Source organism: Schistocerca americana, chromosome 4 (assembly GCF_021461395.2).
Source record: "Schistocerca americana isolate TAMUIC-IGC-003095 chromosome 4, iqSchAmer2.1, whole genome shotgun sequence".
Taxonomy (NCBI): domain Eukaryota; kingdom Metazoa; phylum Arthropoda; class Insecta; order Orthoptera; family Acrididae; genus Schistocerca; species Schistocerca americana.
In genome coordinates, this window is record NC_060122.1 from 560976194 (window position 1) to 561000364 (window position 24171).

The 24171-nt window shown below is 42.8% G+C and overlaps 1 protein-coding gene across 1 annotated transcript in view; it reads right to left on the reverse strand.

The window, feature by feature from the left end:
• Nucleotides 1-17577, reverse strand: part of LOC124612928 — a 29949-nt gene extending 12372 nt beyond the window's left edge. The window contains exons 1-2 of the mRNA XM_047141426.1: nucleotides 17452-17577; nucleotides 8038-8215 (exon numbers count right to left, since the gene is read on the reverse strand). Of these exons, the coding sequence (XP_046997382.1) occupies nucleotides 8038-8215; nucleotides 17452-17554 (281 nt within the window). The 5' untranslated portion in view covers nucleotides 17555-17577. The remainder of the gene's footprint in view (nucleotides 1-8037; nucleotides 8216-17451) is intronic.
• Nucleotides 17578-24171: the final 6594 nt, after the last annotated feature.

Consider the following 24171-nt stretch of genomic DNA (forward strand, 5'->3'; position numbering starts at 1 on the left):
AGTTATCACCTTGATTGTGTAGTTGAACAAGAAATGAATGTTTTAACAGTGATGTTTTCATGACGATATCTGTCGGATCAGCAGGCATTACCGCTCAAGTGTACCACGCCACGGTAGAGGTAGCTATCCTGTCTCTATGGCGCCAAAAAAAGGGGGCTGGGGCAAGGTTAGTTTCAATGTACGCACTTCCACTGATAGCCCGCTGGTTCCACAATGCTGCATTTCTCACCTATGGTTATCTGACAACTTTTGCTCGGGTTCAGGTTCCTTGCTGTTCTCCCTTCTGACATTATAAGGTGTTTCCTCGACCTTGTGTATTCAGAGCTCATTCGACGTAAATAAGATGTTGGTCTGACACTGCTTACAATTTTAAATCACATCTGTAGAAGAGTTATGTCGTCTACAAAGTACAAGCTTCTTCCAGGTTTCAACAAGTAATGTCGTCAGAGTGTTCATAGAAGTGTAGAATCACATGGTATTTATACAGAGTACTTAGTATGTTTGGAATATTGTCCGATTGGAATTTCTCTGATGATTTCTTCTGTTTGATAGGTAGCCAGGTTATCCATGTCTCAAAAGATGCTTTAATATGTGTAATACGTACTTTCACAGCCCAGCAATACAGTTTCAGATCCCCCAACAACTCGGAAAAAGAATCCAGCAACCTGAAATACCTTATAAGATGCAGTAAGGCGAGATGAAGGGTAAAGGAAACGAAACAGCAAAGTTGTCAGAGCAATAGCTGGTATGCAAAAGGAGTGTTCAAAGCAGATTGAGTTAGTTTCGAACTACTTCAATACTAAAGACTAAACGTCTGAACTACTGAAAACAATATCAAATACAGATAAAATTTATTCGTAACTCAACCCGACCGCTACTACTGAACTTCGTTAGACAAAACCAGATGTTACTGAGGAATGATGTCATTCAAAACCATACCCCGCTAAGTTTCTAACACTCGCAAGGAGACCAGAGTCTCACGTTGGCAAATAGAGACGACATACTTTGCACGTTAAACAATCAAAAGTTGTCCCAGACACTCTCTCTCCTAAACGACAAATGGAGGACACGTGGTTCTCCCGTCGAAACTGGATCGCTCCTGGTTGCAAACACCTCACTTAAAGAAGACTATCTCAACAGACACAGTCAGTTACTCAACATACTACTTGAGTATATTGCAGAGACTTAACGGATTTGGATTGTAATGCCATATCAGAAGTAGGTGTTAATTTACTATTTTAGATATACACTGAAGCACCAAAGAAACTGGTATAGGCATGCGTATTCAAACACAGAGATACGTAAAGAGGCAGAATACGGCGCTGTGGTCGGCAGCACCTGTATGAAACAACAATAGTCTGGCGCAGTCGTTAGAGCGGTTACTGCCGCTACAACGGCAAGTTATCAAGTTGCATGTGAGTTTGAACGTGATGTTATAGTCGGCATACGAGCAATGGGACACAGGCAGCGATGAATCGGGGATTTTCTTGTACGACCATTTCACGAGTGTACAGTGAATATTAGGAATCCGGTAAAACATGAAATGTCTGACATCGCTGCGGCCGAAAAAAGATCCTGCAAGAACAGGACCAACGACGACTGAAGAGAATCGTTCAGCGTGACAGAAGAGCAACCTTTCCACAAATTGCTACAGATTTCAGTGCTGGGCAATCAACAAGTGTCAGCGTGGGCGAAACATTCAACAAAACATCATCGATATGGGCTTTAGAAGCCGAAGGCTCAGTCGTGTACCCTTGATGACTGCATGACACAAATATTTACACCTCGCTTGGGCCCGTCAACACCGACATTAGGAAGTTGATGACTGGAAACGTGTTGCCTAGTCGGACGAGTTTCGTTTCAAATTGTATCGAGCGTACGAACGTGTGAGAGTATGGAGCAAAACTCATGAATCCACGGAGCCGGCGTGTTAGCAAGAGACTATTCAAGCTGGTGGAGGCTCTGTAATGATGTGAGGCGGGTGCAGTTGGAGTGATATGGAACCTCTGATACGTCTAGATACTACTCTGACAGGTGACACGCACATAAACATCCTGTCTGATCATATGAATCCATTCATGTCGATTGTGCACTCCCATTGACTTGGGCAATTCCAGCAGGACAATGAGATACCCCACATGTCCAGAACTGGGGCTCCAGGAGCACTCTTCTGACTTTAAACACTTCCGCTGGCCACCAAACTCCCCAGACATGAACGTTATTGAGTATATCTGGGATGCCTTGCAACGTGCTGTTGAAAAAACATCTCCACCCCCATCGCACTCTTACGGATTTATGGGCAGCCTTGCAGGATTCACGGTGTAAGGTCCCTCCAACACTACTTCAGACATCATTCGAGTCCATGCCCCTACGTGTTGTGGCGCTTGTGCGTGCTCGCAGGGACCCTATAACATATTAGGCAGGTGTTTTCTTCGGCTCTTCATTGTATTCTAGATAGAACTTAAACACCATACTACAAATAGAATCACCTATCGTCCAAAATACTTATGTCTCCTTATATGCTGTTCGTATAGTTCTAACAGACAAGTGGAACACAATACGTCCTTATTATTGTAAAAAAGAAAATTAAAGGAAAACTGCTTTTGTAATTGATATATCAATTGACAATGATTTATATGGCGTGTAAATTGCATAAAAAATAAAGGACTACAAAACAATTAGCATTTTAATAAGAGGTTCCCTTTTGTGGAAGACACCGGATGTTGAAATCCTGGGAAGGACACCTTAGTATTCGAAGATACTGGATAGAGGAACACAGTGGTAGGAAAGCACCGATAGTAGATGTGCTTAGATCCCTGCCCAGTTGTGTTTCATTAAAAGATACCACTCTTTTATTCGAGCTGCAATCCCACAAACGACGATTTTATAGAAGAACAATTAGCTCTGCCGATATGAATACAGAGAAAGCAATGATTTTTAGATGCTACGACATTGGTACGCTAGCTGATACTGAATATCTAAACAAGTAAAATAATAAACGGAAGTGTTAAAAACCTATTGGAATTTGTTAAACTCTGCCGAATTATTTTCGAATATGACATAGCATGTTTACAGATCTTACAGTAATTACGTGATAAATGTGGATTTAGGAAGCTTGTGTAGGTAAAGCATTGCTCTTTATAAATTGTAGTACGTTCCGTCAGCTATTAAAGAAAGAACTGAAATAGCAATTAAAAGTTAGGACAAAAACTTTGTCAAGTAGAGAAATATGCAATTACGAGAATCTGTAACCAACATTTCTTGGAAGCGAAACCTGGCAGAATATGACGTGTCATTTCATAGAATTCTAATGATCTGACAATTAATTAAATGATGTAATGTTAAACACCAAAGCTAAGCAGGGGCGGTTGTGTAACTAAAAATTCAATGTCGCTCACTATGTAACTCGCTGAAAAATTGCAGTTTACAGGCCATTAGGATTGCAGCTTACTCAATAAATAACGTAGAAGGGTATCATAATAGAATGCTTTGCTAGAGCGCTCGAACGTTGGAAATATTTTGTCGATATCGCACAGCACAAATGCGGCGGAAACATTATCCCCCATGGCTACGGTCATCCGTTCCAGTAACGTTATACTTTATATTTTTACGACCTTTCAAGGTCCAGTGATTAAAAACGACGGAATTGTAAAATGTATTTATATTCTGTGTTCACTGGTGTTTGACTCCATAAATGGACACATAAAACTCAACTGTTATTGACAGCAATTTTCAAATACAATGTCAGATCTTTCTGCAAGTAAATAATGCTGGTCAAATCATATCTGCGTTCTGCATCCTTCGTTCCAAAACTGTGTAACGTAGACAGTGTAGTTAAATAAACACAATTATCGAAACATTGTAAACATGTGGACGAAGTTGAAGAGTAAGAGAGGAATCATCGTTATCTATTCGTACAAACAGAACTCGTTACGGAACCAGTGATTCATTCAAGGGGTGTATGTTTATCCTGATATTGCTCGCTGATCTTAGGCGCTACTTTTGTGATGCCTCCCTCTGCTGCTGCGTGAAGTGAAGTGGCAACCATTGTCGCCCTGTTGCTGTCCGGTGCCCCTGTCACACTGTTCTTGTGGATACGTGTCTTGCTATAACCAAAACCGTTTCCTGATTCAACGTAACTGACGTGGCTACGCTATCGTACACAGCAGCCGATAGAGCAGTATGTCCCCTCGGGCGCTAGTTGTGTGGGGCCGTTGAGATCCCACATGTCGTTAAGTATGGTTCTTTAAAACCCGTCGATTACATTTTCTCATAAAGTCTTCGGATCGCGATCAACGTGAGGAACAATATCACGCCGGCCGAGGTGGCCGAGCGGTTCTAGGCGCTACAGTCTGGAACTGCGCGACCGCTACGGTCGCAGGTTCGAATCCTGCCTCGGGCATGGATGTGTGTGATGTCCTTAGGTTAGTTAGGTTTAAGTAGTTCTAAGTTCTAGGAGACTGATGACCTTTAGTGCTCAAAGCCATTTTTTAACAACATCGTGCAGCTATAAGCAGCAGTTACGATTAGGAACAATCATACCGCTGTCAAATTCTGACAAGTGTTGACTGAAATCTCTCCTACTTACATGAAGCATAACGTGATCTTCTTACAAACAAAAAACATCCACATGTTATTTCTGAATCAGAGTGCGTTAATCCTACCTACTATCTGAAGTTGCGCTGAAATGTTAATCATTTGCATGTATAAGCATGTAGTACACTTCAAACAAATGTGATTTTTATTGTATTTCTCCTTCATGGCGTTGCACCTTTATGAGCGTGATGATGACTATTACTACACATTTGAAAGAAATAGCTGTTCCCTTCATGCAAGGATTTTCAGGGAAGAGATAAATCGTGACTAGCCACGCAGTTTTACTCATAGGCCCTTACGTCCTCCTTCATGTTTCCCTGCTGAATCTAAAGTTGGCCGGCTGGAGTGGCCGTGCGGTTCTAGGAGCTACAGTTTGGAGCCGAGCGGCCGCTATGGTCGCAGGTTCGAATCCTGCCTCGGGCATGGATGTGTGTGATGTCCTTAGGTTAGTTAGGTTTAATTAGTTCTAAGTTCTAGGCGACTGATGACCTCAGAAGTTAAGTCGCATAGTGCTCAGAGCCATTTGAACCATTTGCACCATCTAAAGTTGACAGTATCGATATACAGAGATTTGGCGAACTGGCAGGGGTTGTGCAATGCTCAGGTGACATCAGTCGCCACTTGAGGCGTGAAGAGGAGAGCGACTCCGGAGGTGACACAGTTGTAAGGTTTTCGTGAATGACGCGTAACAGTAGCGGCCGCTTGGAGAGTCAAGTTGAGAGGAGGCCCACGTGTGTACAGTGCCTAACATAAACTAACGAGGACTACAGAGTGCGAGGGAAAAGTGGGGAGGGATGACACCACTCATATGGAAAAGTTATCTACAGCCGGCCCCGCCAACTGGACATTTTCCATCATTGGCACGAGAGTGAACTGAAAAAATCGTTCTCAGTGACTTGCCCGCACATAGCACATTTATGGGCTAACAATTGGAGATCAACAATATCTAAGTCACCATTGTCCGTAAAACTTAATCCAACCAAGCACGTAACAGGAAGCTCTGCGTCAGCTCCCACCTAGCGTTCATCGAGTAGAATGCTGACATAAACGAGGAAAGCACGTACCATACCTAAAAAGCTTACCCGTCCTATTTTCTACCAGAAATGTTATTTAATTTGATACACTTTCATGGTTTTCTTGTATGTGTGCCAAACTGCAGCCCTAAGAATATATGTATATATAATGTTCAGAAAGTGAGTGTATTGTGACCACAACAGTCTGCGATTTTTGTTTCTGAGGGTTGGTAACACTGAGTGGCAGAGGGAGTGGCGGGGGGACCCTGACCAGAGCTAGCATCGCAGGAACGCGGTGGTACGAGTGTGCAGTTGCGTGGAAGATGCTAAGAAATCCCGCCAAGTGAGAGCCACTTGCTGATATCCGGTTCCTCCTCGCGGAAGGAATAAAACCTATAGAAATTTTTTCGCGAATCAGAAAGATTTACGCCTTAGGTGTTATGAATAAAACTAATGTGTCTGAGTAGTGCAGGAAGTTTAGCGAAGGCAGAACAAACGATCATGACGAGTAGAAGAGCATAAGGCCTTCCATTTTGACTGTTGATGCAAAAAATTGAGGAAAGTGATCCTGAAGACCGCCGATTGGAAGTGGATCAACCTCCTTTTGTATGTTCACGATACTACAAAACTCTCTTATGGCAGACACTCACAAAAACACTGGGTTAACAGAAACTGTGCGTAGGATTGATCCGAAAACAGCTGACAGAGCAGCACAAGAAAAGTCGGGTCAACAGCACCCGCGAGTTTATTGGGCGAATCGAATTGAAAGGTAAAGATTTTCTAGGCTCTTTTGTGACTTGAGATGAAACGTGGCGGCTCGTTACACGCCTGAGATGAAAAGACAGTAGTCACAAGGCGTCACACCGATTTCCATATCTGCAAAAACAATTGAAAAAAATTTCGGGCAAAAAATTATGACGTTGGTGATCATCAGACAGCAACGATATTGTGAGACCCTGAAGAAGATCAGAAGCAGCGTTCGAAACAAAAGGAGCGGAATGCTGACAAAAGGAGGGTGCTTGTTTCACAACCCCTCCCACTCTCGGTCTTAGCCACCAAGGCGCCATTGGTCTCTTTTGGTTGGGATGTTCTAAACCACTGCCTGTATTTTTCTGACTTGGCGCCCGCAGATTATCATCTTTCCACTTCCGTGAAGACACACATGAGTGGATGTGCAGGAAGGAGTTGATAGGAGAGTTCTTCGTGGACAGCACAAAGAATCTTGTTGCCACGGCTGAGAACATGCACTGAACGGGATGGCGATTTTTGGGAAAATAGTTAACAATTATATCAACAGTATACTGTGATTTTTTCATTTCTAAAAGCTAGAAAAATCTAGTACACTTACCTTCTGATTAGGGTGTAAAAAAGCTGCGTACAAAACTGTCACAGGTTCTTCACTAGAAAATCATGAAGCTTTTGACACTCTAAAACTTCACATACATAACTTTCTACATATTTTCTTGATACGTTCTCTACGTATATGCTCTGCCTTAAGGACAGTAGTGCTATTTTATGAAGCAATCAAGTTTCGAATGACAAATTGCCGATTACCATTTTTTATTTTCATTTTTTTCTTTGTTCTGGAAGAACAAAAGGAGGTAAGGAAAAAGGAGACAAGGAGCTCAGATTCGTCTATCGTCTCGGGTAGTAGTATTGAGAATACAGATTATTGTTCTTAAATGAGAAGGAAAGGAAAAGCTACAGTTAAAGCAAAACATAAACATTGGTTTACTTATGGATGTGAGAAAATTGGTAACTCTCCTCAGTCGACAAGGTAGTTTAGTACTACGTCGAATGCTTATAGTAACAACTAAAAATATTTTGAAACGAAACGGTATTATCCTCATAGCTCTAGAACACAGGCTGCCAAAGTGATTTACAGTATGAGTATCTATCTATTTTAATAAACCATAGTTTCTCCTGTTCACTACAAACCGAATAAAACACACTGTAGAAGTAAGATAGCACACAAAAATTAATATAATAAGAATCTTAGTGGGATGAATTTGATTCTGCACCATAACCACTTCTCATGAACAGGAAAAGATAAAACAAAGTCCCATTCGCTTCTGCTATATACCTATCAAGTATGATTACCATAAGTCCTGAGGTAGCGTCCGCTTGTGTCGCAACAGATAAAAAATTTTCATGATGTTTATTAAAAGGAAAGTGTACTTCAAAACTCAAGAAGTGGAAAAACTGTAATTCCTAATTAATCTCCTATAATTGTGAGGCATATAAGAGAAATTCGTCTATAAAATAAAATATCGTGAATTAATATTTAAAAGTAGCTCAGCTGCCTATTAGTATCGACGGAAAGAAAGAAAAAAGTGGTAACTTCCAAAACCAGGAAGATTCGCCATAGCCCTGTAGTCGTACATTAATTCCCCACAATCCATTCCCCAGAACGTTCTTCATACGATACCTGAAAGTATTCGTTGACAGCCAGGGAGCTAGTTCTGCGCCGTTCCAGAGTCCGTCCAAAGGCCAGAAGCTATGCAGAGGTTCTCCAAAGCTGTCGTACATTGTGGTGTACACTCCATTCTGGAAAGTCCCCGCACCAGCGTACGCTAACGCCGGCATCTCCTCTCCAACCGCTACACCTGGAACACCGGGTTCTAAGTCAGTCTTTCCCGAGACGAGTTCCAGTACGCTGAGCTTGACGATTTACTTGCCACAGTTAAATATGCTGTAGAATTCCATTACAAGTAATTCTGAATAACAGGTAAAAAATTAAAATCTGCTTGGTGAAGATATTTGCTTCCAGAAATAAAATATAACAGCGGACCACTTCTGCATTCTTGGCTAGTAATTGAAGAGAGAATAATAAATATTCAGATATCTTCATAGTACTCGTACTTATGATCCTTCGTTCAGCCACACTACGGTAGAGAGTGATCCTTGAAAATCCTGATACTATCACAAAGTTCAAAATCAGTCGAACTGTTTGCAACACCTACCAAAAGCAACTGACAGTAACATACATGGAAGAACATTAAAGACAAAATCGTATCGTGGAGAGTGTAGAGCATGTTTACAGATTATCGCAGGTAAGTTTGGCTTGCGTGTCGAAAAGGAGCGATGTAAGCGAAGAAAAAATTCATACGAGGAATGAAATTGCGTGGGTCATGAATAGTAATGCTAACGATAGCAGACGATATAGCACGAAATTAAATGAGACTCAAAACACCTCTTTAAAGAAGCGCATTATCAGTACATAATGTGTTAAGAACAAGCAGTGATAACACGAATAAAATGCACAGTATTGTAAAGGAGCATGGGGACTGGCTTAACAGGACAGAAGAGACACAGCAATACAAAAAGTGTAGTAGGAATACTATACAAATGGCATAAGAAAATTCGTACTACCGTTAAATGCAAGAAACAGCGTGACCACACTACTGCCAAGAACGATGGAAAATTGTGTTAGGAACATAGCGCAGAAAAATGCACAATTATGAAACTACAAGCTGCTGAAGATCGGTATAGGTTTTAAGAGAAGAATCATCGATAAGAAACAAACTACAAAGGCGTGGATATGGTCACAACTCAAAGTTCATTCCTCCACCAGTACCTTAACCAGATTAGCGCCATGAATACCAGCGTATATATAAAAAGCGGACGAATTTTGAAAATACGAAGTAGAAGATGTATCAGGTGCTGACAGTGTTCGATTGCATGCAGTCTATCGACCTTTTTCACAGGAAACTGTCCATCGGTATCGTATCAGTGCACTTGTCGAATCGTGTAACAGGGTTATTCAAACAACTGGTTATGTTACACGAAATATGCTTATACGCCCGATTGATCGATTTCCTGCGTCGACATGTGATGACGGGCACACTTTCTTAGAACTCTTCCTCTCCGGTCTAAGGAACGAAAGACGAAAGGTTAGTGGTTAGATTCGGGTGGATGCTGACATTGTTAAAGAACAACAGGCCTTCTCTCATTTGGGGTAGAGCGGGAGAGGAATATTTTGTATCGGTCTCTTCAAAGAAATCATTCTGCTTTTCCCCGAGGTGACATACTTAAACGGTGGGACTACGTAATGTTGGAATGCAGACTGATTTCTCCGCATTAGAAAAAAAAAGACTAAAATAAAATAAGTAAACGGAAGAAAGAAATTTATCGCGACATCCTCGTATACAGTGATTCAGTTACAGTGGAAATTTGATGTTTATTCTAATTTGATGCTGCAAGGTTACCGAGAACACTTTATAGAAGGAAGGTCAGAGTTTAGTATCCCCTAGATGCTGGAGTCTTAAGACGCGGGATTCTAGCTCCAGCCATTGACCTTTTGAAAGATCCATCCCAGACTTCGCCTTGTGTGATTTACATAAATCACAGAACAAAAAATACAAATAATCAGGGGTGACTTCAGATCCCTTTCCTCCTGGATGTGATTGTCTAATTTATTTACAAAGTACAATACAAACTATGAAGTAAAATGGTCTCGTTATAATGGATGTTGCACTGTTTTGCTAATCAGAAGTTAACCTAACATTATTTGTCTCCTATTTAAGATGTCACCAATTTTAATTTCTCTCTGTAATTCCAAAAAGTTCACATTCCTGTTAAGGCTAATCCTTAGGAACACACGTGACGGTGTCTTCTTCAGCAGGTCTCAGAAGAGACAAGGCACGACCATAACAATACATAATGCGATTCTTATGGCTGTGTTTTGTGGACCAATTGTCATAAACTGCTTGTATATCATGGTCTTTTCGCTGCTCTACCGTTTTTTACTGTATCGTAGATAATCCACGACATTTAGAGCTACCCTTCGAGATTATGTTAACAAATCAGTAAAATAACCACACAAGATTACGGTCCATATGCGCTACTGCTGCGAGTACCGACTGCAAAAGGCAGCGAAAGAGGAAAACATTTTATTGTCGCATACACGCACGACTGAATTAGAGGAAACGTTAGCTACATACAACTCATTATAATGAAATGTGAGAGCGACGCTGTTACCGATGGCACTGTTTTCTTTGATATCCTTGTAGCGTTCCGGCTTCACAGTTCAGTGAAAGGCAGCTATAAACAGGAAACAGAAAATGTATGCTTCGGTTTTAAACGAGTGCCTTTGGTTACTCTTCAGTTTCTCTCGGCATAATTGGTGACAAAATAATTCACTCGCGCATAGCTGCCTCTACGGCTCCAATGGGAGGATTTCAGCGATCAACCAAGTTCACATCATCACGTCCGCTGTTGAACTGGCTCCCTATGGGCGATAATGCTGCTTTTACCTCTTTCCCCCATCCCTGCTGCTCGCCGCTTCGCCTGAGCTTCGAGTCTTATAACGCATCTCGGATACATACCCGCAGTTACTTCGTCTACCTAGGAAGACAGTTCGTTGTTGTTATGTAGTAGCTCCTTCCGACGCGTTGTACCTCACTGAGATTGTAACCGCAGTTGTTCAACCGTCCCCCAACGCGCATCTCAACAGATTCGTTACTGACGCAGTCACAATAGGAGACTGTGCCTGAAATTTTGTACAGTTCTAATCCGTTCTGTGTCTTTAGGTAAGGTGCTCTGCGACAGTAAACTCGTTCTGCAGCATTACTCGAGCGGTTACGGAAGCGACATTCAATTGTACGAGTATTCTGCTGTATATTTTTCACGTCGCGTTGGCAAAGGATTTCATAGACGTCAGGCTTACACAGTCAGAGATCGCCCTTGATACTAATAGGTAGATCTTGTGTTTCAGAAAGCGTCCTATTTTCCCGAAGAGTGTGTCATCTAATGGGGTATCGACAGCATTCTCCAGGTCTTGTTTGCATCTGTGGTATTTTGTCAGTGAAGTGTGCAGTGTTCGCTGTTCTTACGGCGAGACTTTCCGTGTCAGGATGCGAGCCCTGTACGGTGCTATAAAGCTGTGTGTTGAGCATTTCATTCCTCTGCGAAGCAAGGTACGAGGGTTATTCGGAAAGTGAGGAACTGTCGGTCGTGGAATGGAATCCACGGTGACAGCCCGATGAAGTTTTGCACAGATGTGTTGGGCAGTGTCTCCATTATGCCCGTCGATCGCGTTACTTCGTTCTTTTTAGTTCTGAGCACACAGGGAGCATATAAAGATACCTAGAACAATAGTGTCTCCTCCAAGTAGGAGTGCTTGGTGAGAAATTTCGTCTGAAGCTATGCAGCCAACATTACATAACTGTCGTGTATTTTATTCTTGAAGACAATTCTCAGCCGCATTCTGCAGGGGCAATGAAGAGCCTCCTGCAACGTTTTCAATTGGAAATGTTTGATTACTCACAATACAGCCCGTAATTTTCTCCCTCTGAGTTTCATCTCTGCTGGCATGAACCTCTGGCTACGAAGACAACATTTTGGCACAGACAACGAGCTGTAGGCCAGCGTAGAGAATTGGCGGAAAGCACTGGCAGCTGCCTTCGATAACGAAGCTATTGGAAAGTTGGTACAACGCTACGACGAACGTCAAGTCGGATTGGCGACTGTAGAGATAAGTAGCTGGAAGTTGTAGATACTGTTGCAAATAAAACAGTTTTGGTTTTCACTGTGGTTTCCATTTCGCGACCTATCGTTCCTTACTTTCCGAAAAGCCCTCTAATAACTGTCATGGTGCAAACCTTGGGTTCCTTTTGTCACCTACGCCCACGCTTGTCCTAATTACAGTTGCACTTCGTTAAACATGTTACTGCCGGAAAAAAACTCTGTCGAGGACAAGGTCATTTTATTAACAAGTGATGCAAGAAATTCAGACCAAATGAAACACACATGTTTCAGTAAAGCGTGCCTTAACGGTCGCATCAGTACATCAATACACAGACGAAATTTCATATACTCAGTACAACCAACTGGAATCTCCACAAAATCATTATTGCAAGAAGAACATCCAGGAGTCCTTATCACAAGGGGAGCTGTACCCAAGGGCTTCGACCTAGACTGGCGACTGTGGTAAACGTTGAACTGACTTCGTACAGGCACAGGGCGATCAAAACAACTTATGGGAAGGTGGTGTTACCCAGAACTTATAAGTTCTAAGATGCCCATTAGAGGAGGCAGCCACAGTGTTCACCAAGAGGATCTCCTGAATTTTACCGAAACAGTTGCAGCCTACACCGAGCGAAATATATCTTATGTTTTGCATTTGACGTGTTTGTTTTTATAGAAACATACAATTTTGCATTTTAAATTATATACATGGGTTTTTTAGTATCTATTTATTTTGTGATGTATTTCGCACACGAATAAACAAAAAAATGTCCCATACGTATCAATTGGTGACAGATTGGTAATCATGTGGCCAGGGCAGTTGCACACCACCAAGAGCAAGTTGTGTCGCAGTAGCTGTATGTGGGCGTGCATTGCCCTGCTGAGAAAGCACATCACCTCCCTGCTGAAGAAAGGGTAACAACCTGTGCAAGGTAGAGGGCACTGGTTACTTTACCCTGCAGAAACACCAAATGTAACCGCGTGTTGTAACTGACGGCCTCCCATATCAGAAATCTGGAATGGGGACTGTTGTCGTGGGGGAATACACTCCAAAATAGGCATCACACCACGTCTACGATATACACATGCATGTTCATCGCTCGCTTGTAGACAGAACCTACTCTCATCAGTTGAGGGATCAGAGTGCCACTCCATTCTCCAATTAACACCTCCACTACAACAGTGTAACCATGCTTAGCTCTGTTATGTTGCCAATTGTTGGCTAACCAGAGACACAGCAAATCCAAGATGTGCCCGGATTTCGTCCCTGGACGATGTTCGATGGGTCACCCTTGCTCGCACAATTCGTAGATTTTGAAGTGTATCTGTGCTACGCGGACATCCAGAATCTCGTCTGTAGATGTGGGAATGATCCACAGACGACTGTTGAAAACATCGACACAAACCGATACACTATGACCATCATGCGTAGCAATCCGTCAATATGTCCACCCAGCCTCCCGTAGGCCAACAACGCGACACTGTTCAAATGACTGAAGCTGTTCAACAGTAGTATGTTCTGCTTGATGGAGCATGATTGTTTGCAACCACTGTTCAGCTCTTAACTCAGAAAGCTACTGCCTGAGGAGCCAAATGAATTGTCTATAGTCAGGCCTCCAGAGCAGCGTCTGAATCACTTAAAGCCTAACGATTACTAAAAAGGAGCATAATTGTGAAATGAATAAATGTGTTTCCAAGTGTTAAAGTTCTTGAGATATTCTGCAAGCGAGTCACTAGTAGTACAGAGGATGTATGAGCTATAAATGACTAACTAATGTGGCTTTTCACTAAATGATAGTACGAAATGATTAATTATTAAACAATATTTCTATGAAACCCATCTAACTATTTTTCATATCTTTTCTCACTGATAAAGGATCGCGCCCTTAGAATTATATATCGGGAAATGCGATCAAATTTGACAAAGTCGACGATTCTGAGTAAATTGGAAATATTAGTCTCACATGGGCATTTCCTTTTATACCGTTCTAATTTTATTTTTATTTCATGTGTGTTATGAACGCAATTATGCCACCGAAGTGAAGACACGTAACTCATTGGAAAGGAAGTTAAATAAAAGTAAACTAAAAGACCGACACATTTATAAGCTTGCATCAGTAAGAAATATCATGCAAGGAGACGGTTTCACAAATAAATACAGTGCAAATCTTTTTGTTACTTAACGTCAAAATCTAGGGCAAAATAGGACAGGAGTGAAGGAAATAATTCCCCTGTCTACGAAATTAAGTTTAACAATAACAGATTGGCCTAGGCGAAAAAAGTTTTCTTCAGTAAAAAGGCTGTACTAGTACGAAATTTGGCGATGAGGATATACTTCCTGAAGGTGTGCGTCTTCAGTGCAGCATTGATCGAAAGTGAAACTTGGACCACTGGAGTTAAGGAGATGGAAAACAGTAAGTTTTTGAAATAAGGCGCTATCGTCGAAATCTAGTAATTAAATGGATACATAGAGTACAAAATGAAAAAGTACCAAAAAGATTATGTGAGAAAAGAAATCTGTCGAAGACTTTACCAAAAGATGGGAGACGTTGATGGCATATGTGATTGTGACAAGTTGGTGGTACACCTGATACGACATCCAAGAATGGTTAATTTAGTGACGGCACAAGCAGTAAAAAGCGTAAATAATAGGAACAAATAACAAAGTAATACGAACATGTGAAGAATACGCCAAACAAACAGTAGATTTTGAATGTCGTAGTTACATGAAGATGGAAAGATTACTGCAAGATGAATTTCAGCTCGCTCTGTTTGTCCAGAAAGTAGTCGATACCGACACTCAAGCTGAAGACTTCTTTGTTGACATCCGGAAGGTGTTTCAAAAAAAAAAAAAAATGGTTCAAATGGCTCTGAGCACTATGGGACTTAACATCTATGGTCATCAGTCCCCTAGAACTTAGAACTACTTAAACCTAACTAACCTAAGGACAGCACACAACACCCAGCCATCACGAGGCAGAGAAAATCCCCGACCCCGCCGGGAATCGAACGAAGGTGTTTCATCCAGTTCCACACAGTCATCTAATGAACAACTTAGGTGACTGTGGAATAACAGACCAACTTTGTGACTAGACTGAACAATACCTAGGAATCAGAAAAAGGTACGTCATTGTCAACGGAGAGAAATCTTCGCATGTAAAATTAACTTCGGGAGTACACCAAGGCTCTGTTAAAGGACCACGACTGTTCACTGGGTGTTGCATCTAATGAGGTGGCAAGGCCAAAAGTTGTAGCGAAATGCAGGGAGACTTGCAGAGGATCGATCCTCGGTGCACGGATTAGCAGTCGGCATTGAAACGGATTACGTTTGCACAGGAGGAAAAACGCGTTATTATGTAATAACACCATTGTCAATAAAGCGCTGGAAGCAGTCACATATTAGAGAGGACGCAAGACAGATTCACTGGAAGAATCCTCAGGACTTTATAACAACTTAATAGTATTTTTTTCCTGTGCCAGTGAAATTACTTTTTCTCTAAATATAATGACCTAATTGTGCACTGTGCCACTGATGAATAAGGAAAAAGTCTAATATGTAAAGCAAGAATCCCTAGTGTTTTAAAATTTAGAAGAATAAGTCGAAGTTGCGAAGTATTTGTGAAGCAACATTTGTCTGGCATTCTTCTTTTTTTACTAACTTCGTTAACTTTGCTCCTCCTCGCCTTGGTCTCTTAAGGTACACGCATGATTGTAAATTCATGTAAGTGAGGATAATTACTTACTTTCGTTCAAGTACTGACTCATGTCTTACTATTTAATACCACTAATCTCTTTAATATGTTATTGACAGTTTCTCAAGCGGAAATGTGGATGAGTCGTATTGTATGAATGCGAATAACTAGCTTGGGCGATACCCGTTCAGTTGCCACTGCAACCATCTCACCGAGATAACTGCGAATTGTAGTAATTGCTTAGGACCTCTATATAATTTAATTAAAAAATTCGACTGCCCAGTGAAAATCTAACAAAATAGCGACAAAAAAGATCAAGTGAAAGTCCAAGTTCATGTAGGCAATGAACTGCTTGAACAAGTTGATAAATTTACTGATGTGGGCAGTAGTATTGGCAACGGCCTTGGCGCAGTGGATACACCGGATCCTGTGAGGTCACCGAAGTTAAGCGCTGTCGGGTGTGGTCAGCACTTGGATGGGTGACCATCCAGGCCATCATGCACTGTTGCCGTTTTTTGGGGTGCACTCAGCCTCGTGATGCCAACTGAGGAGCTACTCGACGGAATAGTAGCGGCTTTGGTCAAGAATACCATCATAACGACCGGGAGAGTGGTGTGCTGACCCCACCCCTCTCCTATCCGCATCCTCCACTGAGGATGACACGGCGGTCGGATGGTCCCGGTAAGACACTCGTGGCCTTAAGACGGAGTGTGCAGTAATATTACCAGGGATGGAATGTGTAGTAATTCATGGCCAACGAATAGATATGATAAGATGTGCCGATGATATAGCTGTCCTAGCTGAAAGTGAAGAAGATCTTCTAGTCCTAATGAATAGAATGGATAAAGTTATGGGGGAAGAATATAATATGAGAATTAATAAAGCAAAAATAAAAGTAATGGCATGCGACAAAAAAGATCAAGTGAAAGTCCAAGTTCATGTAGGTATTGAACTGCTTGAACAAGTTGATAAATTTACTTATCTAGGCAGAAATATTACCAGGGATGGAAGAGAAAGGCAGAAGTGAGAAGAAGAATTGCTCAAGCAAAGGCTGCTTTTAACAAGAAGAAAAACATCTTAACATCTAAGAGCATCAGCCTTGAAATCAGGAAAAGATTTTTGAAACCATATGTGTGGAGTGTGGCATGCTATGGTTGTGAAACATGGACTCTCAGGACAGAGGAAGACCAGAAGCTAAATTCTTTTGAAATGTGGTGCTATAGACGCATGCTCAAAATAAAATGTATCGACAAGGTCACAAACGAAGTGGTTCAGGAAAGAGCGGGTGAGATGAGAAGCTTCTGGAGTTTCATTGTTAAAAGAAGAGTGCAATTTACAGGCCATCTATTGAGACATAAAGGACTCCTGAACACAATCACAGAGGGATATTTCGATGGAGGAAAACCAAGAGGAAGACCACGGTTGAGGTACATGGATCAAATCGTGAAAGATGTGGGATGTAACACTTATAAAGAAATGAAGAGAAAAGCTGAAAGACGCACAGAATGGAGACAAGCTGCAATTGTAGCTGTTGCAAACCAATCCTTGGATTGACCACTACAGAAGAACTGTGAAACTGAGAAACCCTGTATAAAACCAGTCACAAGAAACCAGCGCAGAAACTAAAGCTTCAGTAGGCGCGTTCAGCGGTGGGGAATCACATCCCGCCAGTGGAGGCTCACCAGTGCTGAGGAAGGCCGGCGCCGGCGCCGGCAGCCCCGAAGCCCCGCGCAGTGCAGACACGGCGGCGGCTGCCAACAGTCTCAGCGTCCAGAGAGACCTCATGTCGCTCTGCCTGTCCGCTGGCTGAAGCCCCCTGTTGTGGGCGGTCCCTTTATATTGTATCGGGAGGCGGGCGCACTATCTGCAGACAGCGGGCAGCGGCACTTCCGGCGAGCGGGCCGGCGCTCAGGTGCACTTCCGGCGTTACGCACCCGGCGCTGACTCAGCCTGGCCGAGCAGAAGACTGCACTCTTCGCCTTCAAGTGACTCCGCATGGGAAGCCCGCACTACAAGTTTCCCCATAGTGAGCTGTCTAAGAGGCAAAGAAGCAGCCTACTACGTCAGTGTCAATTACGCAGAAGCAGTAGTGTGGCTAATCTTCGATGCTTCTGGTTTATAGTCCTGATACTGACTAACAGAATCAAGTGCTTGAACTACGCTTTTCATCTACACTTATCCTTCCGTAAATGTCCTCCCAATAGTCCAGTGATCCAGTAAACAGTTTCGTTCCAAGGGTTAACAGTTCGTTACTATCTCGAAGTGTCGCAAACGAATATCATTTTAAAAATAATAGTAAACTGAATTTGTTTCTGTTTGATTTTTTTTGAGTAATGAACCAGTTCTATTGTATAGACTACAGACTTGAACGACGATTGAAACATCAGAAATGGTTACAGACACGTCAGTCGGATGAAAATAGTGAAACCAGAAATGAACCGTGTGCCAAAAGGACACTTTAGAAAACAGAGCAGTGTAGAAAAAATGGCATGAACACATCTAATGGGTATCAAATGAACGAATACCTAAATTAATATATATACAGTTCAAGGGAAAGGAAATTTTGGGCGCCCTAAGAATAAATGGAAAGAGGAGCTGCAGTCTACTTGAAATTGCAACAGGCAAACATGACTAAACAAAAATGAATATTATGATGATCAACCTCTATCTGCAATGCCAGTCAATGCTAACGTTGCTGTTCAGTATGCTCGTACAGCTTAACGCAGAGCGAATTAGCTTGCGATATAAGGACGAAAAGAATCTGCACGGTGGATTAACTCTCGTGGATGGTGTAAATGTCAGCCTACTCTGGTTTTAGGCGTTTTTCCACTCTCGTTTGGGCAATGGTCTCCAATATTCACCCCAGGAAATACTATAAAGACATTTTATATACTATCGTTAACATAACGAAATTAACAAAATTCAGAGATGTGTGGAGCAATGGAGTTACTTCCCTCAGGTAACTGACGACGGCGGTGACAGATAGGTCATCCGGCGGCAAAGTTAAATACACACATCAAAAAAAGTTTTGCATCACCTCGGTTCCGAGTGTTCCGGAACCTGTACGGAAAATTGGAATAGAGATCAACATAAACATCATTCCCGCCCTTTTTATTGCTCGTGAAAACCACACATTGTATGTTGTACCACCATATAGCGAGACCTTCAGAGGTGGTGGTCCAGATTGCTGCACACAGCGGTACCTCTAATACCCAGTAGCACGTCCTCTTGCACTGAAGCATACCTGTATTCGTCGTGGCATACTACCCACAAATTCAACAAGGCACAGTTCGTCCAGATTGTCCCACTCCTCAAGGGCGATTCGGCACAGAGTGGTTGGTGAGATATGTCGTCCGTAAACAGCCCTTTTCAATCTATCCCAGGCATGTTCAATAGGGCCATGTCTGAATAACGTGCTGGCCACTCTAGTCGAGCGACGTCGTCATCCTGAAGAAAGTCATTCACAAGATGTGCACGATGGGGGCGCGAATTGTCGTCCATGGAGGCGAATGCCTCGTCAATACGCTACCTATATGTTTCCACTATTGGTCAGAGGATGGCATTCACGTATCGTACAGCCGTTACGGCACCTTAAATGACCACCAGCGGCGTACGTCGGCCCCACATAATGCCACCCCAAGACAGTAGGGAACCTCCACCTTGCTGCACTCACTGGTCACTGTGTATAAGGCGTTCAGCCTGACCAGGTTGCCTCCAAACATGTCTTCGACGATTGTTTGGTTGAAGGCATATGCGACACTTACCGGTGAAGGGAACGTGATGCCAATCCTGAATGGTCCATTTGGCTTGTTGTTGGGTCCATCTCTACCGCGCCGGCCGAAGTGGCCGTGCGGTTAAAGGCGCTGCAGTCTGGAACCGCAAGACCGCTACGGTCGCAGGTTCGAATCCTGCCTCGGGCATGGATGTTTGTGATGTCCTTAGGTTAGTTAGGTTTAACTAGTTCTAAGTTCTAGGGGACTAATGACCTCAGCAGTTGAGTCCCATAGTGCTCAGAGTCATTTGAACCATCTCTACCGCGCTCCACGTTGTCGTGGTTGCAAACATGGACCTCGCCATGGACTTCGGGAGTGAAGTTGTGCATCATGCAGCCTACTGCGCACAGTTTGAGTCGTAACACACCGTCCTGCGGCTGCACGAAAAGCATTATTCAACATTGTGGCGTTGCTGTCAGGGTTCCTCCAAGCCATAATCCGAAGGTAGCTGTCATCCACTGCAGTAGTAGTCCTTGGGCGCCCTGAGCGAGGCATGTCATCGACAGTTCCTATCTCTCTGTATCTCCTCCATGTCCGAACACAATCACTTTGGTTCACTCCGAGACGTCTGGACACTTCCCATTTTGAGAGCCCTTCCTGGCACAAAGTAACAATGTGGACGCTATCGAACCGCGGTATTGACCGTCTGGGCATGACTGAACTACAGACAACACGAGCCGTGTACCTCCTTTCTGGTGGAATGACTGTAACTGATCGGCTGTTGGATCCCCTCCGTTGCACATGCATGGTTGTTTATATCTTTGGGCGATTTAGTGCCATCTCTGAACAGTGAAAGGCACTGTGTCTGTGATACAATATCCACAGTCAATGCCTGTCTTCAGGAGTTCTGGGAACCGAGGTGAAGCAAAACTTTTTTTGATGTGTGTATATTCGCCAAATCCTTGAATACGGCGACGCCCTTAGTTGTCGGGATTGGCGCTAACGAATCCTAGAATAAAATCACGTTGCTACTCAGATTATTATTCTCCGGCACTGTGACCTGGCCTGCGCTTTACTATTGTACCTGTCGGACGACGCGATGCTAACTTTACGCTTGTGTTACGAGGAGGATAATACCGGGAGGCTGTAATTAAATTGCAGCTTCTCACGAAGGTCCAGTGTGGGACGTAATTATCGTATGGCAGCGAAGTTTGGTAGATACATAACACTTTAATGCGAAATCACTTTACGCTGGGAAACGAATTAGTTCCAAATGTGGCCACTAGCTCGAAATCTAGCAATGTGCACTTTTTGTTTGAGTGTATGACATCCACACTCTCATTTGACAAGCCATACCAAGAGTCAACAGTACGGCTATCGAGAAGAGTGGCCGTGTGCTGCTAGTGGAAGGCAGCAATTACAGTGCAGCACTGAGACACTGTCTCCGACTGAAAGGTCTCGACAAAGGCCTGATGTCATTAAATGGTTTCAAGAAGATGACAACAAAATTCTCAAATACGGCTGAGCTTGGTGTGATACCTGTAAGAGGAAGGCGTCCTATCCTGGTGGAAGCTATTGACGAGGTTGCTGTTCCTGCGACTGACCGTGCAGCACGTTTGCCGGGCAGTGCTAGTGCTCGTACTGTGTCACGAGAATCGTCCAGCCCATGGTTAATGCTACGGAAGTTCTGCCGTCTACTTTACACTGGTGCCCGCACTAGATCCAGGCAACACAGCAGCTGAAATCTCATGATCCGCAGCAACGTTCTGAATTTGCTCTTTGGTTTCTGGCCCAGATCGAAGCTGATGACATCTGCCTGGGCAATATTATGTGGAGCGAAGAGGCACATAGTGCGTTACAGAGTGTAATGAATTCCCAGAACTGGCGAGTTTGGGGTACTGTTAAACCACGTGTTATGCACGAGGAGCCACTGAACTAGCCTTATTTGACTGTGTGGTATAGATTCACAAACACCTTTATTCTAGAGCCGTTCGTCTTTGAAAATAGATCCAGAGAGCCTGTCAATTGTACTGTAACGTCTGCACGTTATCGAGGCCTCCTTGTGAAGCATGTGTCCCCCCGTCGGAGGTTCGAGGCCTCCCTCGGGCATGGCTGTGTCTGTTGTCCTTAGCGGAGGTTGGTTTAAGTTACATTAAGTAGTGTGTAAGCCTAGGGACCGATAACCTCAGCAGTTAGGTTCCATAGGAACATACCACAAATTTCCAGTTTTGTAGCATGTGAATCGTGCTTTGGAAGAGTGCGGCTTTGTGGAACCCACCGTTTTTACCCAAGATAGGGCAATACCTCACGTCATTCGCCCAGTGAAACATCTGCCTAATGCAACCTTCCACGAACGAGCTACCTCCAGAGGTTTTCCAGGTGCATAGCCTTACAGATATCTAAAAGAACGAGTTTACCATCGATATGTTCGGTTTCTTCCTGATCTGAAGGCCACTGTACGGGAACGCGTAGCTCAGATTCTGCTGCGAGCAACAGTTGATCACGTTGTTCTATGGATGCAGCATCTTGTCGAGGTCTCTGGTGCTCATTATGAGCTAACTGAGTAAGCGGTGGTAAATAATAAAATCAACATTATGCCTTTCTCGCTTGTTTGACCTTTTCTTCCCATGTCCCGTTCGTAATTAATTATAAATGGAAATACACCTATACATCTTTCATGCATTCACAGCATATTTCCAGCTGTTGACCTAGATTTGAAGCGATTTTGTTTCGGGCACAAATCGGTTCCGCATTAGCGGATAGGAAATCTACCAAGTTTCGTTGCCATATGATAATTACAGCCCACAATGGATCTCTACGAGTAGCTACGCTTTAATTACAACGACCCAGTCATAATTTCTTCTGTTTTGTTCATATAGATATGTTCCTTCACATTTCAAGCTCATGTTTTTTGTGAATATATTCATTTTTAGGATTTATTGTTTACAAGATGCATATTTCCCACAGCTGTATCTTATTTACCCTCTCCTGACATATCTGAAGATAGTTATTATGGACCACAACCGATAGTTTCACAGCAGCTTGTGATCACCACCTGGAATTGAAGACACAAATTCTGTACCTCTAGGTTCACTACCTTTATCAATAATAAACTAATTAAAATGACATGTATCAAACGTTTTACTATAATAATAATTTTTTGACACCAATGGTCAGTACACCGTCAGGTTAACTTCAATAAACTGGAATTCACACAAATACAACATTTCTTAAGCATTCGACCAAAATATCGATGCTGATCCATTATTTTCTTGTCAGGAGAGTGCAAGTAGCAGGTACACCAACAAAGAACTTGGTGCAAGCGATCCAGATTCTTGCAACAGGTATGAAGGAACAGTGTGTTACGCCCCATACTGCACCATGATAGCCATTACTTACTGTCAGTCCATGAATAACTACATATCATACGTAATATGAAATCATGTCCGGTTGCAATCAGGTGTAAGTCGCTAACTCAGAAGATGCTGAAATATTTTCCTTTCCCCCGGTGTCATCATGGTGGTGTAAGTTGATCAATCTTGGAAATAAATGTCCCGCCACTGTATACTCAATAATTTATTCCCTGGAGTAAACAACATTCTATGTGCAATGCTGTCGACCAATATCACACTTCAACTAATTTAGAGATATCACACCGGATGTTTTGTATCTCTGACCGAACAGTCGTAAATGTGACGATGCCGTTCACTGTGCACAGCACACTCCAGCGACACTCTCTCGCAGAGGGCACATCCATTCTACGGAAAGCTTAACAACGCATGTGAGTGTTACCAAGTATAGCTGAGTGTAAGACTAGATTACTGATGCACTGGGTCCAAACTGTTCCACGGTTTGACCTCCTACATAGCGTTAATTCACGATCCGTCTGGTTCAATCATCGTCAAGTGCCAATTCCGCAGTGTAATCTGTCTATTGAGAATTGTCCGCCACCTCTCCTTTTTGGCAGGCTACACGTGATTGATTACTATGCTGTTGCATCACCAACACGCTTTCGTAACCTTCTGAATTTTACACATCAAGCAACACCAATACCCTCTATGTTCAACGATGATGAGTATGCGTGCTATATGCTTCGTGAACTAATAAACTGTTTTTCGTTTCTTAAATCTTCCTTATAGCGGAAAGGTCACAGTGAATGGGCTCAGTGATGAAATTGTATTTGAAGTAGCCCAAACACCCCTTACCGTCCATTCTGATTAACATTCTTGCATGATTTAGCTAAAATTTTTCAAACGAACTAATATTTCAAACTAATTTATGATTAGTTTTGCAGCACATCCATGACCAACTTCTTGTTCGGTCCTGCTAGTCACACCAATAGCTTCATGTCTTATAAAGACCCGCATTAGGTGCTAAATCCTCATTAATAGAATAAAACTTTGTGTGGTAGCAAGGCACACAAAACCACAAGATGCTTAATTAGCGCCCCAGCCAAAACCAAAAACAAAATGCTTGTCTTAAAAGGCGCAGCAGCATGTACAATGATCTGTGGCGAGTGCTTTATTATTCTTAGATCCTTGGCTGTACTCACAAGCTCAACCCGCACGAAAATACTCAAGGCCTTCCATGGAAGACTGCAGTGCATTACCTCCAGTTAAGGATTTTTAAGCATGTATTCAGAATCCATACGTCTTGATAAACTGTTTACAAAATTACCGAGGTTCTTCA